Raw genomic sequence first — 22,738 nt, 5'->3', positions numbered from 1 at the left:
GATATCAGGGGGTCTGGCATGCAGCAATGTGTTATCTTTCAGCCTGTTGATGGAGCAGTGAGTGATATGATTATGGATATGTTTCTAGAAGCTGGTGTCTGGTGCTTGTGGAGGAAGAGAAGAGAGTATTTTTCTGTAATATAGGTATCTGGGTGTTGTTTTGACATTTCTTGGCATGTGTGGGTGTTCTGCTATGTAGTGTAGTGGGTGTGCTGTGTTTGTGGAGGCTCCAGCAAGTGTTTGTGTGCCTCTCATGTCAAGGTGATCCTGGACTTTGAGGACTTTTGTTTCATATTGTAGACAATCTGTAAGTGATTTCTGCACCCTGTAATTATCTTTAGGGATTTGTTTTGTATGGTCTAAAGGTGTTGAGGTGTGCCTCAGTGAGATTAGGTCCTGGTGCAGCAGCATCTTTGTCATGGGACCGCCCCCCAACTTCATTGAGAGCCAACCAGCCACAAGAAATCCCCTGCCATTGGCTCTACATACACAGGTGGCACTGATCCCTGGGAGCAGCTTCAGTTACCCGGGCGAGTACCATATGTAAGCATCATTGGCCCCCAACCTAAGGAAGCTTGCATAAATGTACTAGATCACATTTTTCAAAGGGATGCTATGCATATATGTCTATGAAAAGTAAATGGAAGTTAAATATATTTGACAATGAACACTACAGTACATGGCTGGGAAAGTGAGGGACTAATGTGATACATAAACTTTGAGACTAACAACAGTATGAGCCAAAAGTATATTATAATCAATTGTAAATGAGACAACAATATTTCTTCTTTACCACTTTCATAATCAATTAATCTCAACAATTCATACTGTTTCCCTACCCTATAGATTCCACTAATGGTAAATTATATCATAAAAAAAAAGAGAAATTAATAACAGGAACCTATTTGTGATGGTCTTACAAGATGGATGCCGGAGAGAACACATCTCCCAATTATCTGTGTTTGACAACTTTTGATAATCTCACTTTAATCTGGAGGTGCAGCCCTAAGGGGCTGGCTCCTGAGATCTCAACTGTATCTAAGAGCTTATTCTAACAACTTCAACTATTCCTTGTCAAGAGAAGTAAGAACCACACTAGCATGCTTGTAATTAGGACACCATCCAGCTCTAAGATAGTACCAGCAAAGAATACACCTGGCCGAAGAACCAAATTGCCTTACACGAAATCACCACAGAAGACAGTGAACACCTAACCCTGCCCTGTCCTATACTTACTGTCCCAACCAAGACAATGATACAGTATTTCTTCCTTGAGTGACCTATAGATCTCTCTGGTGGCCACTGTCATTTACTTGGGTGCTGTGGGTCTTTTGCAAGAGGGACCTGAGGCCAACATATTGATTAATTAATTGATTAAGCATCCTATCATTCATTACAACCTCCCCACACACATTCTTCCTATTTTGGACTTACAATTGACAGCTATTAATCTCCCAGATGAGAGCTCAAAGCTCATACATGCTCCCCCCCCTCCCCAACACACACTTCTATATCTTCCTTATCTATATCAATGTTAATTTGCAGCCAAGTGCACAAGCCAGCAAATCTTTGTCTCACCTCTACGACAACCACACACTTACTGAGGCAGGTCAGTCATCAAAGCTACCTATACTATGCAAAAAAAGTCACTGTTATGTTCCTCACACAGCTGGATGTAATATTCAGCCTAGCAACTTTAATGTCTTTTGTATTCTTGCCTCTGCAGGACAATAGCAAATCTGATCTATTGTTACACTTCCTCTGACTAGCTTCCTTCATATTTGTCGTTTCAGAAGTAAGTCACTGCAAAGAATGCAAAATAATAAATGAAAGTAATGTCACTTTACATTCAAATTTGCCTTCAATCTCCTCTACAATGTTTAATCTCACCTGTACAAACAAATCTAACTTTGTGGGATTTGTGGGAAAACCCAGTTTCGGTTGTGGCATTCCTTGGGGAGATGGGACTGCTCGGACAGACAGTGTAGGGAACGACAACAACAACAACAACTACACAATACATCCACACAAAAATGAATTCACATTCTGATCACAAAATGTTCTTTATTCAGATTGACCATCAACCCCCATCCCACCCCAACATCAGCACTAATAAAATCCTTCCATGAGAAGCAAGAACTACATTAGGACACTTGAATTCAGGTCACCATCCAGTCACCTGAACATCACAATCTATCGTTCCTCACCCTAGCTATACCTTGAAAACAACACATTACGACTTCCTAGGACGACTTATGGTGCAGCGACTGTTGCCAGTTACCAGAGAGCTGTGGGTCTCTGTAGGAGATCTGGGACAATGGTTTGATTGAATGGTTACTATGCTTTGATATAACCTCAAAATAATTTTGTGAAATGCTTCTCAATGTCCTCTAAATTGTGCTTAATTTTGTAGCAGCTCAACCCTTTTCCTCTGGATTTTTTTTTCATCCTCAGAGCAATAAAATTACATGGGGGTAGCTACAATAAATAATAATGTTGGCAAAAGCAATGAAAGAGTTAAACATTTGATGACTTACAAGATAGTGTTGTGTACACCATGTTTTCCTTAAAGTGAAAATTCAAGTATTCAGTAGAAACAAACATAACCATAAAGACATCTGTGTGTCTGTGAGACAAGTGTGAATGAATGTAAATACAAATATAACAAAATATTCTCTCAATATCCAATCAGTGCCTCTATCTAAAAGAGAAGATAACTCATCTTAGTATACTCTTAAAAGCAAGCAATACAATGTTTGTTGTGTTGCCTTCCACAACCCATTCACTACAGAACCCAAACATATCCATCACATTTACAAACTCACCTTCAGGCAGGGTGCCAATAGGTAGCGTCCCAGCTTCACTGTAGGTGCCTCGTCTACTGTCTGTGGTCGAAGAGACGCATCCATCAATTATGGTGGAACCGTCTGTACTGGCTCCTCGACTGTGACACATCTCCTTGGCTGACATGGAGTGGGTAGGCATGGAGGATGAGTGGTTGGGCACTGAAGAGGAGTGATTGGGCACAGTGGAGACGTGATTGGATATGGCGGATGACGAGTAGCTCGGCATCGAGGTGGAGGGCTGCGAGGTATCCGCATCTGGTAAATAAACAAAACGTTCAAGTGACTCCACATCGTAACGTGATTTCTTGCACAAGAGTACATTACATAAGCGAGGCATGTTGCCCTGTTAGGTCCCTTTGTCACAGTGAAATAAAAGTGACCTTTTTTTCGACCCTTTGCGAGGTTATGAAACTATCAATTCAGCCTTGACAACAATGGATCTGAAACATGTGAGGAAAACATTAAAAAGGTCAAGCCTCAATTCAGATTTGTATAGGTGTGTGAATACATGTACACATTCATCTCTCCCTGTGCACATGTGTGTGTGTGTGCGTCTGCATATGTGCATGTATTTACCTAATTTACCTAATTGTAGTGTGTGTGTGTGTGTGTGTGTGTGTGTGTGTGTGTGTGTGCGTGTGTGTGTGTGTGTGTGCATGTGTGAGCATGTGTGATTCACCACCATGGTGTTGGGCTCGTGATCGACAGCTATTTTCCCTCCCGAAAGAGAGCTCAGAGCTCATATATGACCAATCTATAGGTAATGCTCTAACCTTACAAACACACACCCAACTCCCCGCCCACGAGAGCTGGAGTAACGACTCGCAGCGCAGCGATACTGAAATTATTTCAGTCCTGGGCGGGATTCGAATCCGACCCCCGTAGTGGCAGGCGGGAACTCTACCGACTGCGCCATCGAGTCGTGTGTGAATGTGTGTGTGTGTGTGTGTGTGTGTGTGTGTGTGTGTGTGTGTGTGTGTGTGTGTGTGTGTGTGTGTGTGTGCGCGCGCGCGCGCGCGATTCACGATGGTTTTGAATTACGTCCTGGATTCGTGATTGACAGCTATTACCCTCTTCCATGAGAGCATTGAACTCATAAACTGGGAACTCATAAATTGACAGCTCTTACTTTTCCACATGGAAGCTCAGAGTGCCCATATGTATTGATCTATGAGTAACGTTATGACCTTACACTCACGCGCGCGCTCAAACTATCCCCTTGCTCAATGGGGACAGTAACAGCTTGCAGTATTAAGTCCTGAGTGGAGACCGATCTCGGGTCTGCGTAGTCGCAAGCCCTCCACACTAACGACTACATAACCAAGTCTCGCGTGCGTGCGTGCGTGCGTGTGTGTTTATCTAATTGTATTTATTTAATCGTAATGAAGTACTTCTGCTTGTGAGATCACGTTTCTCTGTCGCTCAAAATGTCACACCTAGATTTTAAATCACTTATATATTTGGTTTGGGTTATATTAACTTCTTAGCAATTCTAGGAATATATGTATGTGTGCGCGCGCGCGCGTGTGTGTATTTTCTTAATTGTAGTATACAGGAAAGGAGCAACGCTCGTAGGATCCCGTTTCGTACAATTTTCTAGCCTACCTAGACTCAAATACATGTACAGTTCCAACTTAATCTCTATCCTTGATTTCCAATTATCATATATAAAATTTGAACCCGTGTATTATTTGAGCATGGGATATATCACCTTCTAAGATATCCCACATATTTATACATCTATACATGAAATTGTGTTTCTTAACGTCTTTTCAACATGTCATGCGCGATTGTGTATGTGTGATTGTGTATGTGTCTGTGTGATTGTGTATGTGTCTGTGTGACTGTGTATGTGTATGTGTGATTGCGTATGTACAAGTGTGCATGTGTGTATGTAAGATTGTATATGCATCTCCGTGTGTGTCCGTGCGTGTTTGTGCGTACATGTGTGCGTGTGTGTGCATGTGTACATGTGTGCGTGTACACGTAGGCGCGCGAACGTACATGTGTTTGAGAACGGGTCTGGGTGGATGGACAAGAACGAGAAGGTTAACAAGAACGAGTGTGAAGTACTTTGAACGAGTCTACGAGTACAATGCTAAGTGTCCCAGGTCAAGAGTTTATCTCGTGTGTGTGTGTGTGTGTGTGTGTGTGTGTGTGTGTGTGTGTGTGTGTATGTGTGTGTGTGTGTGCGTGTGTGATTCACCATGGTCTTGGATCACGTGTTGGACTCGTGATCGACAGTTATTAACCTCTCGGATGAGAGCTCAGAGCTCGTATGACCGATCTATGGGTAATGCTGTGACCTTACACGCGCACACACCCGCAACTCCCCGCCCATGAGAGTTGGAGTAACGACTCGCAGCGCAGCGATACTGAAATTAATTCAGGCCTGGGAGGGATTCGAATCCGGACCGCCGTAGTGGCAGGCGGGAACTCTACAATCTGCGCCATCGAGTCGTGTGTGCATGTATGTATGTGTGTGTGTGTGTGCGCGTGTATACACAAACACATTTCTATACCAACTTCCATGTATGCAACTGCATAGAATTTTTTTCTGAAATAAAGAGAAAGTATCCTTCTATACAATGCTATCACATACAAACGCATACCCATAGCCCACACCGACACACCATACACACCGCTCACATAAAAAATACATAAATACAATAAAACAAAATAAAAATAAAAGACTTCCACCGCTTCTGTGAAAAAATAAATGAAAAAAAAAACAAATAAATAAATAAATAAAATAAAAAAGATGTTCACATGTGTCTTTGTAAATAAAATGTTGATTTAAAGAATATGCTCAGCTCCGTTCCGTGTATTTGGATCGTGTTTCTGTAAACAGTTTACTACACTAAGTGAGCCCAGGTTCGATCCCTGATTGTATCGAGACGGTGTAGAGGAGTGTGAATAGGTTGGCACCCCTGACCTTGAGCAGGTGGGGGGGGGGGCACTTACGTCCAATTTTTCCCTTCAAGCAAGCAAGACAACCCTCGACGCTAATCTCCACTCACTTGGTTTGTCGTGGGAATCCACCATAGGTCTCTTTTCCATCGTGAAGGATTGTGATTTTTGGCTGGACGGCTCTTCCTGACTTGGGGGTTCTTCACTGGGAGACAGAGGAGGAGGAGGAGGAGGAGGCGGGGGAGGAGGAGGAGGAGGAGATGATGGAGGTGAAGGTGAAGGTGACGCTGAAGGTGGAGACGCGACCTCTGCCTCACCTGCAAACAAAACAAATAAAAGAGCAAATAAAACTAATTCTATTCACTGCCCGGACTACATTCGTACAGTGAACCGCGATCCCATTGGTATCAGGCAACGGTCCTTGGGGCCGAGTCTGTGTTGAGGTTTTTGGGGCTAGTTGAGGGCTCGTTCGAGGGCGATGTAGTGACACTTGCGTGTGTCGAAGGGTTAGATCGTTCCAAGATATAATTTCAAAATTATTTAGTGCTATCCACATACATACATACCGTATATATATACATATATATATATATATATATATGTATATATATATATATACTGTATATATATATATATATATATATTATAACAACCACAATGCAGTTTAATTCTAAGCCATCAACATCGAGAGACCCGTGGAGGTCAACAAGCAGAAATTGAAACGTGGCACGTGGCTTAGAATCAAAGTCCATTGTGGTTGATAAAAATGTATCTCTATTCACTGGAACCCATTCAGTGCTGTACATACATACATATACATACATATATATCATATTATATATATATATATATATATATATATATTATACATATACACCCGTGCACCCACGCATATATAGCACGCACATGAACAAAGAAAATCCACACTAATTTAGCTCGAATATTATTCAATTTATTCAGACTTGAGTTCTCTTCTGTATGCGAAGTTAAAACTCGCTTGAAATACACGACACAACTTCCTTGATAAGATCCATCCACACCCGATTAGTCCACTTTCCAAGGTCATGGGAATCCAATCTTATCTCATCTCGTCATAAGATTTGTTCAACAGACAAGAAATATTGTAAGTGCAAACACTGAACCTTGTGGTACTCCACTCGTTACTGCTCTCCAGCTTGACATCTTATCCTTTACTACTGTCCTCGTGTATCTTTCCTTCATTATGTCTTTAAAAAATCCTAGATATCTAACGATAGCTGAAACTAGTTCCAATTCTAATTTCTAACTCGAGGACGAGGTAAGCGGTCCGAATCCGCTAGGGTCAACTCGTGACGTCAGTACCCCGATGGGGTCTAAAATCTCCTGAGTGCGCAGACGAAGGCTATCATGACTAGCATCCTCGCAGGGCGTGTAAGGGCTAGAATGGTGGAAAAATCGAAAGGATTACTCCACAAAGCATTACGGAGTGTAGTTTGAGATTAGGTAGAATATATACCATCCACCAGCCATTGTTATAACGTAAGTAAATCGCCCGTTCATTGAAAACAAAATTAATGAAACAATAAAATTAATATATACATATATATACCACAGGATTTTTCCCCTTTATAAGGGAGGTAACCAAAAAAAAAAAAAAAAAAAAAAAAAAAAAAAAAAAAAAAAAAAAAAAAAAAAAAAAAAAAAAAAAAAAAAAAAAAAAAGCATAAAAACCACTCCCACCCATTCCATCCCCATCACACTCTCCTCCACCCTCTTATCTTGGCACATCTTGGATGACGGGTCATCCCTGCATCTCGCCCACTCCCTACATGCCAACCTCTTCTGTACATGGTGACTTTTCTCTACTCTCTCTTTATTCTGGCTATCGCCAACCTATTCTATTCATCTCCTCCCCCCTCCTCCAGCGATAGCTAAGGGGGCGGGGAGAGGTGGGACGGGTATAGCCAGCCTTGACAAATCCTTCCGTACGGGTTGGTACATTTCCCTTTCGTCCTAGCTGCCGCCTGACTATTTTATTAATCTTTTTGACATCCCTTTGTAAGCCCCATCATAAACAATAACAAAAATTAATAATAAAAAATAAAACAAAATAATAACAAAAATCAATGACAACAAATGATGACAAAATTAACAAATAAACAAATAAATAAATGAACAAAGAAATGATAAATGAATGGAAACGAAAAAAAAAAAAAAAAAATCGCGGTCAACAACTGCGTACAAAGGCCACGGCGACGCGACGGCAAAATTTGTTCGTTGGTATGACTATGCCCTTCTTGTCCAGGTCGGCTTCTCTGGGTGAGAACACCAAATTATCCCTTCCCACCACCACCACCACCACTACCACCAGCACCACCACTACTACTGTTGCACGGACGCCAACTCGAGCCAATCTTGTAATTCATTCTGATCATCTTGAGGACCTTTCCCCCCAGTCCAACCCCCAAATTCGCGCGAACAAACGGACAGACAGCCACGCGTCTTTCTCTACTGAAACCAACCACGAGGCAGCGCTGACTTGATCTAACGTTACTTTGTTGTGGTACATTGGGTTAGGTTAGTTTAGGTCAAATTTGGTTAAGTCAGGTCGGGCTGGGTCAGGTTAGGTGACTTTAGGATAGGTCAGGTCAGGTTAGGCTACGTTTCATTAATGTGCGAACTTCTGCAATTTCGACATTCATATATACTTTCGCAAAGTAGACCACTTGGAAAAAAGAAACTAACGAAGCAGAGCGCTTTCGTATATTACATCTTCAGTGAAGATGTAATATACGAAAGCGCTCTGATTCGTTAGTTTTTTTTTCCAAATTGTCTACTTTGCATAAGTGAACAAACGTACCCGTTCTTATTAGCACATACTGTATACTTTTATGTCTAAATTCTAAATAAATAAAAACCTGTTTTTCTTTAAGGGATATATACAATGAAATCATATATAATGGCACCCAAGAAAATTATTAATGTAAAAATTATAATAATAAATAAACAAAAATAAATAATAAAAAAGGGGTGGGAAGGTGAAATTACTATCATATTCTTAACATGGATTCCATATTCTAACACTTTCACTGTCACGACCGAATTACACTCAATCTCAATCAGGACAGGATGTTAAGTCCTTATCTCGCCTCGATTACGTAACTCTTTCAACAATTCCTAATCTCAAGTACCTTGATAACAATGTTATCGCAGCAGTGTAACTTAGTATCATTACTAAGAAGATAAGAATTGTGAAGAAACTGCAGAAAAACCATAAGGCCTACACTAGGCAGTTCCATGTCCCTTATCTCCTGTCATCTCTATCCATAAAGTTCTCATCTTCTCTAGAAACCTATGTTTACTAGATTACTAGATATGTTTATTAGATTATGTTTACTAGATATTTACTAGATTATGTTTACAAGATTATGTTTACTATCTACTAGATTATCTTTATTAGATTATGTTTACTATCTACTAGATTATCTTTATTAGATTATGTTTACTAGATTATGTTTACTAGATATTTACTAGATTATGTTTACAAGATTATGTTTACTAGATATTTACTAGATTATGTTTATTAGATTATGTTTACTAGATATTTACTAGATTATGTTTACAAGATTATGTTTACTAGATATTTACTAGATTATGTTTATTAGATTATGTTTACTAGATTATGTTTACTAGATATTTACTAGCTTATGTTTACAAGATTATGTTTACTAGATTATGTTTACTAGATATGTTTCCTAGATTACTAGATATGTTACTAATTCCCACAATTTTCCTACACCTGGATGAAAGACGAGAACGAATTCCCCACCCAAAAGATTTTTAGCTGCAACTAAGGCACCTTGGCCCTGAGCGCTACGACTTCCCCCGGCACAATGAAGCTAGATAGAAGTAACCGGCCGCGTCTAGAATCGAACGCGAGATTGCTTCGCGTATAAGACGCAGATGGATATAAATTCAACGGGTTAACTTCGTTATATTTGTGATGGCTGACATCTGGCCATTTCATTCAGCTAACCCCATCTCAATTAACTGCTGCTCACAATTTTGCATTTGTTATGAATACCGCCAGCGATTTTAATCAACAGAGGACTAGTGCAAAAAAAAAATACACGTACGCTAAACGGACAATACCCCCCAACAGACAAAACCCCAATCAGTGAAAATTGTCATACCTGGACAAAACCCCAATTTGAAGAAAACACCAATAACAAATGAAAGAATCTAAATTAAATGTCAATCAAAAAAAATTATTGGCGTTTTCTTCAAAATGGCCTTTTGTCCTCCACCTGTAGATTGCCATTGGGGTGTCCGTATAAGACAATTTTCACCGATTGGGGCTTTGACCGTTGGGGTATTGTCATGTGTCATGCGCACACATATATACATACAAGTAATGCGCACATTGATTACATACGTTATGTACAGGGTACGTAAGTACAATGTACAAATGTACGCACATAACCAAACAGCTTAGGAGTACGTACCTACACTTAGATTAAGAACTGGTGGGGGTGGGAGGGGGAGAAGGGGGTCGGGATTGGGGGAGGAGGAGGGGATGGGGGAGGGGGAGGGGGATTGGAGGAGGTGGAGGAGGGGGATGGGGGGGGAGATCACCCTTGCAAACTTCCTCGGGATGTGCAGAAGTCCTCATTTTTTCAGGCCCTGGTTCTGTAAGATCCTTGAAGAGCTTACGGATGTTCTCGCGTTCTCAAAGACGAGGATGAGGCCCACAGTGGGTACCGTGCCCTTCAAATTCCTGAAATCTCGAAACTTTTTTTTATTGCCGCCGCACGGAATCGTGCAAGACAGGTCCTCCGACACGCCGAGAGCTTGTATCAAGAACGGGAATCAAAAACTCACTTCTTGTAACTCCCCGCGGGACTTCTGGAGTGAGTGAGTGATTGAGTGAGTGAGAGACAGAGAGAGGAGAGAGACAGAGGAGACAGAGGAGATAGAAAGAGAGGAAGGAGAGAAAGAGAGAGGAGAGAGAAGAGAGCGAAGAGAGCGAAGAGAGCGAAGAGAGCGAAGAGAGAGCGAGAAGAGAGAAGAGAGAGGGAAGAGAGAGGGAAGAGAGAGGAGAAGAGAGAGAGCGGGGAGAGAGCGAAGAGAGAGAGCGGGGAGAGAGCGGGGAGAGAGCGAGGCGAGAGAATGAGAGGAGAGTGAGCGAGGAGAGAGAGAAGAGAGAGGAGAGAGAAGATAGAGTGAGAGAGAGGAGAGAGAGAGAACAGTACCTCTACGCCCTTGAAATGGCGAAATTGCTCTCGTTTTATGATTTTTAACCCAAACAACGGAAATATCGGATCATGCAGTCTTCACTTTATACCACCCAATTAAACTACGAATGCCCATTTGATACCCGTCACCTAAATCATCACTGAGGAAGGTACATTTCACATGATCCTTAATATCTTCGAGGAATTTATTTTGTCCTTTGTGCCCTCAACGCTATAAAGGCCACAAAGATCCTAAAAAAAAAAAAAAAAAAAAAAAAAAAAAAAAAAAATAAAAATTATATATTATATATATATATATATATATATATATATATACATACATATATATATATATATATATACATACATATATATATATATCATTCTCCAGGATTGTGCTTCCGTGCGGGCTCCGTCTGCGCAAAACTGTTCCTACTCTGCCTACCACCATATTCTTACCCTTCGTGTTTGAAATGTGGCTTCCTTCAACCTGTCCTAAGGACTGCTGTTGTTATAAATTGTAATCAACCAGCGCTTCTATCCCTTCCCAAATATGGTTGACCATCCTGAAACTTCGAATATATCGTCTTATTGATTTAATTTCTTCCTTGTTTAAAATTTGAGAAGTCTATCCTCTAACGATGCATTGTCAAACATCTATGGGACCTAATCATCATCACGGGTTCCATAATGGATTTTTTTTCTTCTAACTTTTAGTCACCTTAGGAACGCATTTTCATGAAATTTCTAGATAATAAACAATTCTTGAGCTAAGATTCGCACGAGTTTGACTTTTCGACTTTTGTTGAAGGTAGTTTACTACTTGTACAATTTCCACAATTCGAAGTCCTACATATAGGATTCAGTTATTTTCTTGTTTGTCCATGTTCTAAGTGACATAACTTATCTTTGAGGAAATTCTCTTTTCTGACGTTACCAGACTTATCAAGCTAAACCCCAGACGTGTTGGAAGGAAAACTTAAGGCCCTCAGATTACGTCTAACAAAAAACAGATAAATAAAATAAATATATAACCAAATGAATAAAATAAAGCTCTTTAGAGCTTTTATTCTGGCTGACCCCACGAGATTTCATTCGGGCGGGAGTAGGACCAGTACGTTATTATGTCATTAAATCTCTTTCATTGAAACGATGTATTGAGTGAAAATATGGGGGGGGGAGAAGGGAGTTCACGCCATGAGACTCTTCATCGTGGGTGCGCACACTGTCCTTCCTTACCCAAAATCAGCTGATCCAGGTCTGGGGTTAGAGTCTAACCGTTAGACGCATCCCTCTTACATCACTTTCCGCCTTATCAGTGCTTCGATTATCACTGATAAGACTCAAGCTTTTCCTGCCTGCTGCAATACTGCAGAATTGTCCATTTTAATCACATTTTCGTGGTCAGTGAGCGTCTCATCTTGGTGACTTGGGGACCTACCAGGCGGGTATAGCTTCTAATACTTCTTTTCTAGGTAAAAAAAAAAAAAAAAAAAAAAAATCTACATAGAATCAGTTCGTATGCTCTCACCGCACCCATTCTTCCTCAACTCGTCACAATATCTCAGCATATATATATATATATATATATATATATATATATATATATATATATATATATATATATATATATATAACGTGGAGTTGAAAAGAAAAGCATATTTGCGACTAACTTTTTCCGATATTATCGATGTTTCTAATGATAATTTTTCATTCAAGAGGATAAGCATAACCTAAATCTGCACAATCTTCCATTTGTTCAACGTTTCGTCTTTAATAAGACATCTTCAGGATTATCTGTATTATATAAATGAGGTGTAAGAGGCACATCTTCGTTGTCAGTGTGTGTGTGTGTGTGTGTGTGTGTGTGTGTGTGTGTGTGTGTGTGTGTGTGTGTGTGTGTGTGCGCGCGTGTGTACATTCCCTCTTTGCGGAAGTTGTATCTACCTTTGCAACAACCATGAATATTATATCAAAGCCTTCGTGGATAATAGGAAATTCAAGCCAATCCATTCTAAAGTGTGAGGAAACAAAATTACTCTGATCACGCGAAGGTTCAAACCCCCCAACGCTCCACTTTCTTTAAGTCTTCACATCGTTTACATAACGCCAAAAACGTTTTTAGAATGAATGATGGTTGTGAGTGGCAGAATAAGGAACTACATTCAATTGCTGGGTAATAAAATGTTTTGGTTTTCTACTACCACGCGGGTTCCTATTACCAAGACGAAGTTCGGAGAGGGTCGTATATGGGGAGGAAGAGGGGGAGGAAGAGGAGGAGGAAGAGGAGGAGGAAGAGGAGGAGGAAGAGGAGGAGGAAGAGGAGGAGGAAGAGGAGGAGGAAGAGGAGGAGGAAGAGGAGGAGGAAGAGGAGGAAGAGGAAGAAGAGGAGGAGGAGGAAAGAGGAGGAGGAGGAGGAGGAGGAGGAGGAGGAGGAGGAGGAGGAGGAAGAGGAGGAGGGTGCTGATGACAGGGTGGTTGGATAGATCTTGGACCATCGAGATCAAACCACCCGCGCTCGCGAGATCGGTTCTTAGGGAGAGGAAGACGAAACTGTAGGAACATTAACTGATGCTTGTGTAAAGGGGACCAGTAGGCGCGTCTAGAGTTTACGGAGTTAAAAAAAAATTAGACGAACTGGACAGAATCGCATTCTGAATAGTGTCGATCTATGACACTGAAACCTGAAATTGCAACAACCGATTTTTTTTTTTTTTTTTTTGAGAATTTAGTACCCAGATAGGAAAGGCAGCCTTGAGATGAATGACGGAAGGGAGGGGGGGAGGCGAAGGAGGAAAAGGAAGGAGACGAAGATGAGGAAGAAAAGAAAGAAGATGCGGGGGAAGAGATGGGAAGAGGAAGAGGAGGAGGAAGGAGAGGAGGAAAAGGAGGAGGAAAAGGAGAAGGAAAAAAGGGAAGGAGAACAAAGGAGAAGAAGGAGGGGAAGAAGGAGGAAGGGGAGGAGGAAGGAGAGGAGGAAAACGAGGAGGAAAAGGAGAAGGAAAAAAAGGAAAGAGAACAACAAGGAGAAGAAGAAGGAGGGGAAGAAGGAGAAAGGGGAGGAGGAAAAGGAGGAGGAAAAGGAGAAGGAAAAAGAGAAGGAAAATGAGAAGAAATGATAAGAGGAAGGAGGAGGGGGGAAGAAGAAGGATGAGGAAGAGGAGGAAGGGAAGAAGAAGGATGAGGAAGAGGAGGAAGGGAAGAAGAAGGATGAGGAAGAGGAGGACGGTGCTGATAACAGGGTGGTTGGATAATGCGAGGGTCTGCACAATGAGGAAGGCGATCATTATGCTCGCGAGAGGTCGAACCGTCGCTGCACGACAAGATGACATAGAAGCGCGCTTCCGTGGATTTGCAAAGGATTTGTGTGTCAGGTATTTCACCTTGGTCTCCGGATCACGTGTTGGACTCGTGACCGACAGCTATTTCCCTCCCGGAAGAGAGCTCAGAGCTCATATATGACCGATCTTTGGGTAATGCTGTCACCTTACACGCACACACACACACCCAACTCCCCGCGCACGAAAGTTGGAGTAACGACTCGAAGCGCAGCGATACTGAAATTATTTCAGCCCTGGGCGGGATTCGAACCCGGACCTCCGTAATGGCGGCCGGGAACTCTAACCATTGCGTGCGTGTGTGCGTGCGTGTCTATACCAAAAACATGATAGTATGTGGGACTTGAATTACTTAAATGATACTGAACAGATTATGAACATTTGTGTATGAAATTGGCAGTTCCCGACAAGTCTATCAAAATGAACCATGTGAGGATGGCGCAGCCCGACGTTCGATGTTGCGCTTGATACTTGATAAAACGTTAACAGGTGAAGCGTACTTAGCGAGGATCGTCGATTCTCATACGTGGGTGTTTATATATGAACACTTATTATTATCAAACTCGGCCCACTTTCACTGATATATGGTCAAGCTGCCAAATGATGCATGACATTATTTTGTTATGAAACGTGGTCTGAACTACCCCAGCATTAAAGAAATAGTATTATGTATATTCTTCCCTGTAATTTTGTTCGTACGTTTCCCACAGATTACCATAGTGAGGAACGATGTGTTAAAAATTCTCCAATATTCTTATATTTACATATTTCGTGACACTGGGAAAATACAGTATTATTATTATCATTATTATTAATATTATTATTTTCCTTAATTTATCCATTCATTAAAATATTTTATAATTTTTAATTTACCATTTTTATTATCAGTTATCAATAATATCATCATTATCAATATTATTTTTTCTTTCAAAACCTAAGGAATTTAATATGACCAATGGTACAAATTTGCATGGCAAATTTCTTATAATTTCATTTACATACAGGATAAAGACAACCATGTATTCTTAAATCACAATTGCTAAAACTATGTTATCATTAATTTCAGATGATAAAAGTACAATGGTAACACTTCTATTGCATGCATTAAAATCCATAATAACTACAGTCATATCACACACTAACACAGAGTGAAAACGCTACATCTGGACTAACCTTCATTCTTACTGTGCTCACAATGATCCATGATGGCTGTGAAGTGAAGGCTGAACTGTGAGGACAAGAGGGACTAAAGCAGGACTACCTGGGTCATGGCTAGATGGGCCACAGCTAGCACGGAGGAAGAAACACAAAAGAGGTTATTATGCTATAAAGCCAAGGCTGATTGCACAACGACTGGAGGATGTGCACTAATCGTAACCCCCTTCAAGTGCAAAATACTCTGTTAACTTGTTCTCGTTAGTGCCAGATCTTGTTCAGCTGAAGGGGAGACACAGTGAAGGGAATCGTGTTTCACACAGATTCTTTCACTCAGTCTAACCTTCAGTGAAACAAGATCAATCGATCCATTGCACCTTCAGGTAACCAGCAACAGCCTCTGGGTGGGGCCATAAGTCACTCGGGGAAAATGTATTGTGTTATTCTTGAGGGATTCTTAGTGTGGGCATTGTAGTGCGAGGTGTTTTGTGTCCTCTGTGTGGTGGTTCCATCTGTGGCAGTTCGAATCTGCGGCCAGGCTTACTCTGTGTTGGTACTGTTTTAATGCTGGATGGATGTTGAATGCAGTGTGGTTTTTATCAGGTGTGGGAGGATTTATTTATTTTTTTTATTTTTCTATTTATTTATTTTTTTGTAGGGCTTAGGAACTCGGCATTAACGAGAACAATATAAACAAAATATGCTACTATAGTGAAGGAGTTACGCAAACAACTGGGAATAAAATCCACAATGAGTTAATAGGAAACAAAACTATATTCAATAAGCACAAAAAAAAAGGATGCATTAAGAATTCACCATTACATTATAAAGAAACAAAGTTATTACATTTGCATACAGTTAAATCACACAACATTACTATGGCATTAAAATCTACATCATTAGTTTACTGCAAGAATAAATCAATTTGTAAGTCATTATATGCTTACAATGTAAACAAACCAACACACCATTACAAATACAAAAATGCACACCCATAACACTGACTATCGTTTCCTGTGCCAGGCATTTTCTTACCATAGCAGAAGTACCCTTTTCTTGAAATACAAAAACCCATTTGGGGCATAATCTGTCATCAAATTTACATCCCTAATGTTGGCTTCAACCAGCCCATGTATGTTTTGTGTGTTCATATACACATACACACATACACGCACGCAAATGCACACACACACACACATACACACAAAAGGTTTTACTGGAAATTTATAGATCAGATGATAAAGAGGTGGTGTCCATGACAAGATCCAGAGAAAAAAGAACCAAATTAGAAATATCACACAACAATATAGATGGTGTAACCATCAAGATGAAGGACCAATGGGTAAGGAAAAAGAACATCACATGTTTTGCCGAGACCAAGCTTAGTGAAAAACATAGTTAAATTGGAAGACGGACATGCCGAGGCGATGAATTTCACAATCATCATTACAGAAGGACATGGAAAAAGACTTTGCAGTGGCATACATCCTACCATTGACAAGACCATGGAATGTGACAAAAAACAAAAAATCAAAGCCAGAGATGAGCAATTAAAGAAAATCATGACAAAGTAATAATATAGCACTGGAGACTTTAATAGTGGAGAAGTGAAATAGGAGGGAGAATCATGAGGGCAATATGCTGTTGAATAAAGCAATGAATGATTTTAACACAAGAAATTAAAGATCTATTGCAGACACTGGAAAATGATGAACAACTTAAAGCATACTAGAACAGATGAAGGATTTACTGAAAAAACTAGTTCATGTTAACAACAGTGAAGGATGGAATGTTAAGCAGGAGATGGGTGACAAGTGGAGTATCACAGGGTTCAGAGTTGACACCAACAATGTTTTTTATATAAATCAACAATATGAGCCAGCCAGCTATGCTTCTTCATTGACAATGCTAGAATAATGAAAATGGTGGAAAGAATATAGGCCTATTAATTGCCACAATAAAACCTAGGTAAGGTTTATGAATTGAAACATGACTAAAAGATGTAATTCAATCCAAAGAAATGCAATATTATAAAAATGAGAAAATGCAAGAGACTCATTTAGTTATATAATGGGAGATGAAACAATCGCAAAACCAAAAAAAGAAAAGATCTGGGAGTCTTAAAAAGAGATGATCTGTCACTGGGAAAAGCATATAAACAAGATAATAAGAGACTGTTTATAAGCATAAGAATGGAATTTCATTATACAGATAAAAAGAAAAAAATAGAAAAAATGACAGAATCTCTTAGTATGGGATGAAAGAACATTGAGCCGACATGATAAAAATAGACATGTACCTCAGTGAAGCAAATATTGCTGCTTGATGTGAATGTTGAAAATAGAAAAGAATCCTGTATTATCACAATTCTTCATTGCTAATACTGATAGGGTTATGAAATAGGAAAATGATAAAGTCTAGTAGAGAGAACAATATAGGATAATAGTGGACTTGGAAGAAACATTCTTAAAGAGAAGACATGGGGGGTTTCTAAGTAAATACCAACACTCACCCTACTTCACCCTCAAGCCATTTCTGTAACTATCATTGGTTAATCCCAAAAGATTTAAGTATTTCTTTAGTATTTCTCCACTTACATGCAACATTACAAGGGCAACAACAGTATTATGGCTTCCTTCCAAGCAAAAAAGAATGTAAAACAAGCACAAATTAGTATGAATTACCAAAACAATTCACACATTAAACAATAGATTCACACAAAGCACTATTTATCTGATGTGCATAGAAAAGGAAGACACGGACTAAATGAGCAAACTTACCCTAAATGTACGAAATTAGTGCAAAAATGAATTCTGCTTTCCTGTGCCGTACTAGGATTATAAATGTACCACTATTATTAATGTTCTATAAAAGCCTTATGCTGTATTTACTTGCACCCTGTTTACAAAGACTTTAATATTGCTGTTCATCATACCAAGTCAAAGGTCTTTACGTGCTTCACAAAACAATATGGACACCTAATCTTTTATCTCCATCAGTTGACTAAAGAGTCAGAGGATGGTCTGTAATGGAATACCTGCTTCTAAAACCCTGCCCATTTCCTTAGCTAGTTTAGGTTCATAAAGCAGTGGTAGAACTAATGAAGAATAGGAGCTGTTTGAAAATGATTCCTGGGCCTCCATTTGAATATCAGGCTCAGTGAAATGGGGTAAGAACATGACAAAAAAGAATTAAAGTAATAAAAAGATGTTTTGGAAGGAAATTAGAGGAAAGGGAAGCAAATAGAGAAGAAAAGGTAAAAGGTCCAGATGGATAGATGATAACGGAAGAGACGGCAGCAAGAGGAAGATGGGCAGAGTATTTTAGGGAGTTGCTAAATGTGAAGGAGGACAGGGAGGGAAAGATAGTTGCAGTGGGAAGCGCTAAGAAAATGAGTGTTGAATGAGGAAAATGAAGGAGAAATAAGGAAAGGTGAGGTGAAAGCAATTTTTAAAATGATGAGAGCAGGAAAGGCACCTGGGTTAAATGGGTACCATATATGGAGTGTCTAAAAAAAGGGAGGTACAGTTGTGATGGACTGGCTGGTGAGGTTGTTTAATATTTGTCTAAGAGAGGGTAAAGTGCCAGAGGATTGGAGGAGTGCCTGTATAGTTCTGCTTTACAAGGGAAAAGGGGACAAGTGTTTAGTGTAGTAGTTTCAGAGGGATCAGTTTGATGAGTGTAGTTGGAAAGGCTTATGGGAGGTTTTTGACTGAGAGGATTAGGAGAGGAACAGGAGTAATTGGTGAAGAACAGTGTGGGTTTAGGAAAGGTAGGGGCTATATGGATCAGCTTTTTGTGGTAAGGCATGTTTTTCGGGCCTTTATGGTTTTGGAAAAGGCTTATGACAGGGTAGACAGGAAGGCAGTGTGGAAAGTATTGCAGATATATGGGATAGGAGGAAAGCTGTCAAGACCAGCCAAGACTTTTTACAAGAGTAGTATAGCCTGTGTCAGAATTAGAAATGGAGAGAGTGAGTGGTCTGAGGTAAAGGTGGGAATTTGCCAAGGATGTATTATGTTGCCTTAGCTGTTCAATTTATACATGGATGCTGTGATGTGAGAGGTAAACACAAGGGTAATGGGTCAGGGATTGGAGATGGTTAAAGAAAATGGAGAAAAGTGGGAGATAAGCCAGTTGTTGTTTGCTGATGACACTGTGCTTGTAGCAGGATCAGAGGAGAAATTAAGGAAATTATGAGATGGATTTTAGGAAGGTGTGCAAAACAAGAAAGTTGAAGATAAATGTGGGTACATGTAAGGTGGTAAGTTGTAAAAGAGGAGAGGATGGCAGCAAATTGGAAGCGAGTATTAAGGAAGAGAGACTGGACGTGGAGAGCTTTAGATACTTGGGTGCAAATGTGGCAGGAAAAGGAGGAGTGGAGGTGAAGGTAGAATGTAGATTGAGAAAAGCAAGTAAATGCCTTGACGGATTGAGAAGTGCAATGAGTAACAGACATTGAGAATGGATGCAAAGAGAAGATTGTATGAAGGGGTGATTGTGCTGACAGCACTGTATGGGGCAGAAACATGGAACATAAGAGAGGAAGAGTTTAAATGTGTTTGAGATGAAATGCCTGAGAAGTATGGTAGGGGTTACTAGGCTGGACAGAATGAGAAACGAGGTGAGGAGGAGAGTGGGGGTGGAGAGGGAGTTGAGAGATAGAGTTTATGAAAGAGTACTGGGATGGCTTGGATACATGGAAAGAATGAGTGAAGAAATATCAGTAAAATGGGTGTGGAAGGCAGAGGTGGAGGGAGTGAACATGAGGGGGTAACCAAGGATGAGATGGATGGATGGGGTAAAAGGGGCATTGGGAAAGAGGGATATGTCTGTTGAGGAAGGAAGGGAGAAGATAGAAGATAGGGGTGAATGGAGAATGGTTGTGTATGGATGATGCTGTGATGCATTGAAGGGAGTGGGTGGGGGATGGGGGGGTGAGGGAGTACGTGCGAATATTTTGACACAGCCCAAAGGGACTTTTCCCCACCTTCTCTTTTTCTGCAAGAGGGAACAGAGGGGAGGTCTCCAATTAAATGAAACAGTCTTGCTGTAGATGTGCTGCATCTTGCTGCATTGCTTCTGACCCAGGGCAGTGGGTGAGATGCAGGGATGACCTGTCATACAGGTGAAGCCAAGAAATGCAGGAGGGAGGGGTGGTTAATGGGAGTGGAGTATGTGGGAATGAAATGGAAGGAAGTGGATTTATGCCTTTGACTTTAGCTACCTCACTTGTAAGGGGAAAAAAAGCCGTTGGTATATGTACGTATAATAATCAAGGGAGGGCTTCGTTATCCCCTCAAGATCTTTGACATGAATGAAAATATATTTCTATAATTCAATAATGAGACAGTTCCAAGAATGGGTTGGATGGGTGAAGTGAAGGGGGCCTTGTTTACAAAGGATTACAAAGGAAGAGCATGCCAACAGAAGACCTTCTGGTCCATAACTATGTCAGATGCAAAAATGAATAAATAAATAAAATAAATATATATATATTATATATATATATATATATATAAATAAATAAATAATAATAATAAATCAATGAATAAAAAATAATTAGATAATGATGAATAATAAACACATAGAAATAGTTATAATAAATAAATAAAGAATAAAAAATATATAATAATTTATAAATAATAAATTAATAAAATAAAATAAATGGCAGGCATTACAGCATATTGCTTAGTTGTTTATCCAAATGAATCTTAAAACTTTAAATTATACTACACTGCACTGCCTCTGCAGGAAGTTTATTCCATTCATTTACTACACGGTTGACGAAGTTGTTTCTAACCATTATTTCTTCTCTGATTCGCAGTGTATAATTTCGTCGTTTTTGTTATCAATCCCCTTTAGAATTTTAAAGACCTAAATCATGTCACCTAAGTCTACGTTTTTAGGGAAAATAGATTAATATGTTTTAGTAGGTTTTCGAACGATAATTATCTCTGATATTTGGAACTGTTTTTGTGGCTCGCCGTTGTACTTTTTTCCAATCTGACAATGTCTTTAACGAGTTTCGGTGACCATACGGAAATAGCACATACTAAATGTGGAAGAACTTACGATTTATAGCTTATTAATGACAGATAGACTTTTGAAAAAAAAAAAAAAAAAAAAAAAATCAGGGGAATGTCTGTTGAGCAGGAAAGGGAGAGGGCAAGAGATAGGCGTGAGTGGAGAGTTGACCATACGGAAATATCATATACTAAATGTGGAAGAACTAATGATTTATAGCTTGTTAATGACATATGGACTTTTAAAATCAAAAGATCACACAATCAGGGGAATGTCTGTTGAGCAGGAAAGGGAGAGGGCAAGAGATGGGCGTGAGTAGAGAGTTGATGTGAATTGATGATATGACTCGGGAGTGGTTGAGGGAGGGGAAGAGTCGTCATGTAATAAAGATGTGGAGGCAAACCAGCTTTGGCTGTTGGGGCCTTGCTGCTGGGATGGCCCTGTGTCTTGCTACATTGGAAGTAGGTAGAAACAACTTCGCCAACCGTGTAGTTAATGAATGGAATAAACTTCCTGCAGAGGCAGTGCAATGTAGTTCAGTTCGAAGCTTGAAGATTCGTTTAGATAAACACCTAAGCAAGATGCTGTAATGACTGCCATTTATTTTGTTGTTTGTTATTGTGTTTATTATTTGCTTGATTTTCATTTATCATTAGTTATCTGTCAATTTATTATTTACTATATCTGTTTAACTATACCTATGCATATTTATCTTATCATTTATTATTTTTTATTTATTATAATTTTTCCGCATCCGACCAAGTTATGGACCAAAAGGTCTCCTGTCGGCATGCTCCGCCTTTGTAATCCTTTGCTTCTGACCCAGGTTAGTGGATGGGTTGGCTCTTCATCCATAAGGAACTAAAAAAGAGGAAAACAAATGGATGTGGGATGGATGAAACGTGACTATATGCCTTGGCTGGCTACCCCCCATTGTGTAATTCACCACTGTCTTAGATCACATGTCGGACTTGTGATCGGTAACTATTAACCTCCCGGATGAGAGCTAAGAGCTCGTATATGTCCCGGTCTATGGATAATGCTGTGACCTTACACTTACACACACACAACTCCTTGTGTACATGTGTGTGATTCACCACCAACACCACCATGGTCTTGGATCACGTGTTGGACTCGTGATCGACAGTTATCAACTCCCAGCCTATGAGAGCTGGAGTAATACCCCACAGCGTGGCGATACTGAAATTATTTCAGCCCTGGGCGGGAGTTGAACCCGGACCGCCGAAGT

General features: G+C 40.1%; 1 protein-coding gene across 4 annotated transcripts in view; it reads right to left on the bottom strand.

Annotated features, from left to right (window-relative positions):
* The window catches only part of LOC143022399 (sodium/hydrogen exchanger 9B2-like), a 607,113-nt gene that overhangs the window by 25,642 nt on the left and 558,733 nt on the right, over positions 1-22,738 (bottom strand). For 3 of the 4 annotated variants that reach the window (XM_076180566.1, XM_076180564.1, XM_076180565.1), the window contains exons 2-4: positions 15,481-15,594; positions 5,867-6,073; positions 2,826-3,101 (exon numbers count right to left, since the gene is read on the bottom strand). In XM_076180566.1, coding sequence (XP_076036681.1) covers positions 2,826-3,101; positions 5,867-6,073; positions 15,481-15,511 — 514 coding nt within the window. In that variant the 5' untranslated portion in view covers positions 15,512-15,594. The remainder of the gene's footprint in view (positions 1-2,825; positions 3,102-5,866; positions 6,074-15,480; positions 15,595-22,738) is intronic. The other variant, XM_076180567.1, reaches the window with a different exon arrangement.

The sequence above is a fragment of the Oratosquilla oratoria genome, chromosome 44 (assembly GCF_046742065.1).
Source record: "Oratosquilla oratoria isolate Oo_2021 chromosome 44, ASM4674206v1, whole genome shotgun sequence".
In the NCBI taxonomy this organism is placed as follows: Eukaryota; Metazoa; Arthropoda; class Malacostraca; order Stomatopoda; family Squillidae; genus Oratosquilla; species Oratosquilla oratoria.
The sequence above is the reverse complement of the archived record's forward strand: the minus strand, read 5'-3'. Positions and strand labels throughout refer to the sequence as shown.